Here is a 6,156-nt window from a genome sequence, read left to right on the forward strand (position 1 = left end):
GGGCTTGGACGAGAGGAGCCGCGAACACTCTGATTTAAGAGTCGCTCAGAACAGTCGCGTGGTAAGAAAGAGACGCGATGGAGTCCGATGTGTTCATTGTCAGCCACTTCTCTAAGCGTTAGTAATTTACCTGTGTTCTGATCACTGATGGCTATCAATATTTAATTCTGGTTCAATGATTTTGGTTTGGTAAACGATTTTCAGAATAAAAATTGGTCAAAAGAATTTAGCGTATAAACTTTGGTTCATGGATTGTTAAAGATTAATTTTTTAATTATTGAGTGATTATGAGAATGTACAATTTTTTTATTTATCAAGCGATGAGTATGATGCAAGAATTTGGTTCAGTAATTAAACTTAGGACGTAACATTTAATTCACTGGTTGCTTATTGAAAATATCAATTTTGACTCTTTGAGTGAGTGTTACTATAGGAAATATGGTTTACTCATGTTAAGAAATGAAATTTGAGCGACTAATTTGTGGTTCCATGTACTGTTTTAAAAAGATGCACTGTTTTCCTTCGCGTGGAAACCGGGATCGTGGGTTCGAATTCCATTGAGGGCATGGATATTTAGTTTGTGTGTGTGTTGTTTTCTCTGTTTGTGTACAGGTAGAGGCCTTGCGACGAGCTGATCACCCTCCCTAGAAGTCTTACCGAATGTGTAAGATTTAGAAAAACCGAAGTGATCAGGGAAGTTCATGGAGGTAGGCCTAGGCCCACTGGGGCCGTAGTGCCAAGGGGGAAAGAAATAGTAGTTCGCGTACGAAATTTGGTTTATTGTTAAGATATAAATTTTGGTTAGCGAATGTAGGTTAGAGTGTGAATCTAGTTCGCTGTTATTACATGATAATTTTGATTTACTGACTGCCGGGTACAGAAATTTGGTTTACGTCATGCAGGTTCAGTAGACTAGGGGTAGTAAGGTTTAAGAGGTCAATGCAAGGTGGGTAATCACAGACTGTGTGTGTTAATAGGCTGAACGTATGCAATTGTAAATTTAATTATATTTATTCTTATTTTGTCATGTTTAGTGTTTATTGGGGTGTTAGTAATAATTAATTCATTGGGCGGAGTAGAAGCTATCCACAGATGTTGAAGTGGTGGCGGTTAGGTGGGATTTTCTAAATTTTGATGGTGGCAGCGTTGGAATAAGAATAAGAAATTTAGGTGTCTCACCCCCGCTTTCGTCTGGGCGCAAAGCGGGAGGCACAATTATCTGCTGGCAGCGGTAAGATAACATAAGACATTTTTGTATCGCAATCGTTGTGGCACAACAGTATCACCTTCTTCTTCAGGATGGAAAAGTAATGAAATATGCCAGCTTGTTCTGAAGATTGGAGCTACATATTCTTACGAAACGTCGGTCGACTACCATGAGACTACAAGGCCGTATGTATCAGAAGACAGAATTCTTCAAATTTTAGACTAGATATGGCGTGATATATTTTCGTTTTTATTTATTTTAAGGAGACTTGCTTGTGTTCGGGTAGTTATACATGGTGTACTGTAATTCTGTGTATAAGAAATTCCTAAATGACGATGTTTTAATGCATGGATGCAGTTTTTTTGGTAGAGCTTTTTCCAAAGTATTGTGTTCTGGAGTTCACAAAAATGACGCCTGTGAGTCCAAGCACATAGAGACGTTATACGTAAGTTACCATCAAAAACAATGAAGACAGTTTCTGGAACTCCAGTGCAACGTTTTGTGCACGGGCACGCTGGTGTCAGTTACAAAGTTGAGAGTTCACATACACAATCGATTTTTAAGTAGCACTCGATATATGAACGCGACGCATGTGCATTACGGACATGGCCTAAGGGAAACAAATTACGTTGCTATGGCGATTATAATTGTACACAAATTTAACCTTCAGTACATGCCATGAAGCAATTCTTAGCATAAAAGTATTCCTCATAACGTGGAAGAAAACTGGGAAGAAGGAACACCACGATACAACGGACAAATGTGTAACTTCTTAGATATATTATTTAAAATATGCCGTTTGTTATGAAACTGAAATATTTGCTTCATGGTAATTGTTATTTTACTGTTATTTCATTTTTGAAAGGAAACAGTTAAGAATTTCCAAATATTTCCAGAAAGTTGAGACGCACATAACTTTACTATGTCATTATATTCAGGTACTTTTATCCTGCTCTGCCTGATTTTAATGACAAACGGAATATCGGAATGCAATAATAAAATGGTAAGTATTCTACATATATAAGTGATCTACTAACATTCTGTATGTTTTCACTTAGCTACGCGGTACCATATTAAAATCTCTGGGACGTGACCCTGTCTCTGTGACTGTCAACTTCTAATATTCTAGTTTACCGTGTCTTTCTTTATTGCGTGCATCAGAGAAATCCATCCAAAATCAACGGACAACTTGGTGCCCTCAGAGCTTGTTTTTGGTGCCCGAAAAAAATTCAAAATATTTCCAATTATTTGTTCGCTGATGGTGTGAAAGTTGAAATTTCTGTTTAATGAAACTACTCTGTCCATTGTCGATTTCAAAATATTTATGTCGTGTGTGAGTTTCGTATTAATCATTGACTTCGGATGTAAGTCGTGTTAAGTCAATAGTTTGAATTTCATTTGTGAGGATAGATACAGATTCATGCAAGTGAATAATTATTTTGGCAACATAACTTACAACTTTTCTTCTTTATGCAATAGTAGCTGTTACTTTAAAGATTCAGAAGGTAATAATAATAATAATAATAATATTACTTTGTGCAATATACAATTCACCATGAATTGTAAGAATATTTCTGACCTGATAAGCCTCTTTCCTGGATGAACATTTCGATATTCTCCTATAAATTCAGTTTCTTCTTCGGTTTCACTGTTTTAAACACTATAAGATGCAGTGTAAGAGACCCCACCTTTTAATAATATAGCCCTTTTCATATCCACTTATAGGGCTTAATCAGGACTTTAGTTAAATTACTTTAACAAAGACATAACAAACTACAAGAACTGTTACTAAACATATAATATATCTTTCATTTCATTTTGCAGGGAGAAAGTGAAACAGCTCCCTGTGGTGGTTCAGGATCATTCATCAATTTGTGAGTAACTAAATAAGTTGCATGTACATTTAGGCCTAAACACAGTCAAATTCTTGTGACCCAGATTTTTTGGCACTGCTGTTTGAGAGTTAATAACCTAGAGACTGCAATATAATCACGTATCTCCTGCAAGTTGCTGAAGTGCTCCAGTGAAGTGGCGCCGGTGAGATTGACAATGCTGGTAGAAGGCACACACCCACAGGTGAAACCCAGATTACAGCAGAAATGAGAATGTTTAAGCCTAGCACAGAGTCCATCCGGTTTCACTTCTGTTTCGCTTCAGCAAGTTGACGAGCACACCCCTTAAGTTCTCGCCGGCTGCTAATCGAAGCCCTTTGTTGCTTTACCTCTCCTCGACTGTATTTCTCCCGTGTGTTAAGCAGTCATTTCTTTTTATTTTGCAGTGATGCTCCATGTTTGTGCTCAATTCATGAAGTAAAATTTTCAGAACTATCGCACAAAACATTACCATTTCATTATGACTGAATTTTATGCTTCGACACATGTCCCGGACTTTTCCGATCATGAACATGTGGAATAACTACGTGAAATGTGAGACACTCACAGTGAGCTCCTAATGCTGCATTTCCATTAGCTGGAGTCAATTGTTGTTTCATTTTATCATGCAGACATTTTCAAGAACTGTACTATACAGCACAAGGTTGTTTTCGTTATGAAACCATAAAACCGGAAAACATGAACAATGAACTTACTAAGAAGATAACCCGCTTGTTGGCACAGAGTTCTCTATCAGAATACACAGCATATTAACATTATTTCCTTGTTTTCCGGCCATTATTCTCCATCCAGAGTAGAGCTTAATTTTGAAAATTGTAGGGTTCTACACCAAGAATTTACTTTTGGCACTCGTAGGTTGAGCAGTACAAATTTTCTTTCTATAAGAGGCAAATTATAAAAAAGGGAATTCATTTTGACTACACAGAGTCACTGATAAATACTTTGTATATCATATTTTTGCCTGCCTACTATAAGATGAGTGGAATTTTAATACATATTTTCTTCTTTTCAAAGACTAGAGGTCTCTTTAACCACGAATACAGTTTTGCACATTGTTCACATGTAAATCTGGAGACTCTCAGTATTCTGGTGATGAAATCTTAAAGTTCTGTTCTGTTTATCTCTCGGAATTTCTTTATACCTCCGTTTTCCAACATACTTTAGGCACGGGACCTTTTCGCACATGACAACTTTTTACGGAACGTTTAATAGAATGCTTATATATGAAGCTAAAAAGCAGACTACAAATAAGTAAGAATAATAAAAATAAATGCTAAACAAATGTGAGGGATGAATATATTATGTAGCTGCACATATTTAGAATAAAGTCACACTTCATGTGTATGAAAAACAAGGCTTAAAATATAAGATCGAACAAACGTATTCGCAGTTTTCAATGCGAAGAGTAATTTTTCTTTTCACAAATTCTTTTCCTGTTCGGCATTATACTGCAAAGCTGAGCCCTCAGCTTTGGCGTCAGATTGCGCCTGTTTCTGTATTTGTTTTTTTGTTGCATAATTCGAGAGTGCACCTTTGCACAAGTATGTGCAAGCGAAGAATATCTGCTGGCGAATTGCGTGTTCTGATAAAGCTTTTTCCTCCGAGGCAAAGACTCACTTTAGTTTACTAGTTCCTTCGAATGAAAGCAACAGTTATGATATAAAGAAACACCAGAACTGAAATTATTTTATGTGAAGTTAATAATAATAATAATAATAATAATAATAATAATAATGTTTAAATTATTATATTTTTAATTTGATTTGTCTCGTTCTGGTCCGTCACGCTATTAATTACAGAGTGGGTAATGTTCAGTCCAGTGTGACATACAGAACATAAAACCAAGAGAAATAAACGACATCTCCCACCATCAGGAGGAAAACAACATGACCCAATGTCGGCTCAAGATTTTTAACATAATAACTAATTTTTTACATGAAAATTTTAATACAATTCTAATGCATTTGGAGGCTACAGTATGGAAAAGTGAACATCATATTGCGTGCAGTGGAAAACCCCAGTCAGAATAACCAGCAAATACACTTAAAAGAAACTTCATCATAAGTAAATCTACACTTTAAGAAGCGCCATTGTGAGTGCCTAAGACAATCATCAAAACCAACCGCAATAATAACAAAATTTATATAGTGAGCAGTATTCATAGCTTAAGTGCATATTATTTAAAATATCTTATGTGACAGTGTTTCCTTATTGTAGTGGTGCGCCTCTGAGGATGATTCTTTTGAATCGAAACATGTAAGGTGAAGGAGGACTGCAGTGTTGTCAACTTGTATGTCACACTGGACTGAACATTACCCACTCTGTATTATATTTTTACTTGATTGAGTGTGACCATAGACGGGGTTTAGATCGATAATTGGATTTATTGGACTCTTACAGATCCATGACTGCAAGTAATTATAACCTTTTCATTAATTCATACACTTTACAGTTCAGTAGAGTCTTCTCAGCCTGCTGTGTCTTCACCAGTATTCTGGTATTCACCAGTATTCCAACGGCGGACATTCCCCTTCCTCGGGCTTTCCGAACTGTCAACGACCTCAGCTACAGCAACTCTCGCCTGACTGATTGACTGACTGACTGACTGACTGTCAGAGTCAGGGCCAGATAACGACTGGCAGTTACCGCTAATTAGTTCGTCTTGCCCCCAAGTCTCTTGAGGATAACGACCAGAGATAGTTCTTTTCAATTGAACCGTTGTGGACATAGTCCTTATGTAACATCCTCTGCTACGAGAGGATTGGTATGTCTCTTATGAATACGCTTCGTCTTTGTAAAGTGTACGTATCGCACATATATCATGTTACTTAAAACTCTTCCTTGCGAAACATATACAAGTCCTCTCTCAGTCCAGGCCATCCATACTTTGCAAAGCAGATCATATCTTAATAAGATCTAAAAGTTTGTGATGATGGTAAATTGTTACAATTATTATTTTGCTGGACATTATCCATCATCTTGTCTATTCTAAAAATCAGTCTAGTTTCTTGTAATGCCCTAGCGGCGCAGGGGGACATGGAGGTATCCCTCCCGCTG

The 6,156-nt window shown here is 36.8% G+C and overlaps 1 protein-coding gene across 3 annotated transcripts in view; it reads left to right on the top strand.

The window, feature by feature from the left end:
- The first annotated feature begins 1,934 nt into the window (after window positions 1-1,934).
- LOC111873237 overlaps window positions 1,935-6,156 on the top strand; it is a 123,365-nt gene continuing 119,143 nt past the window's right edge. For all 3 annotated transcript variants that reach the window (XM_023867777.2, XM_033755016.1, XM_033755018.1), the window contains exons 1-3: window positions 1,935-2,036; window positions 2,146-2,210; window positions 3,032-3,081. In XM_023867777.2, the coding sequence (XP_023723545.1) occupies window positions 2,000-2,036; window positions 2,146-2,210; window positions 3,032-3,081 (152 nt within the window). In that variant the 5' untranslated portion in view covers window positions 1,935-1,999. The remainder of the gene's footprint in view (window positions 2,037-2,145; window positions 2,211-3,031; window positions 3,082-6,156) is intronic.

The sequence above is a fragment of the Cryptotermes secundus genome, unplaced genomic scaffold (genome assembly GCF_002891405.2).
Source record: "Cryptotermes secundus unplaced genomic scaffold, Csec_1.0 scaffold21, whole genome shotgun sequence".
NCBI lineage: Eukaryota > Metazoa > Arthropoda > Insecta > Blattodea > Kalotermitidae > Cryptotermes > Cryptotermes secundus.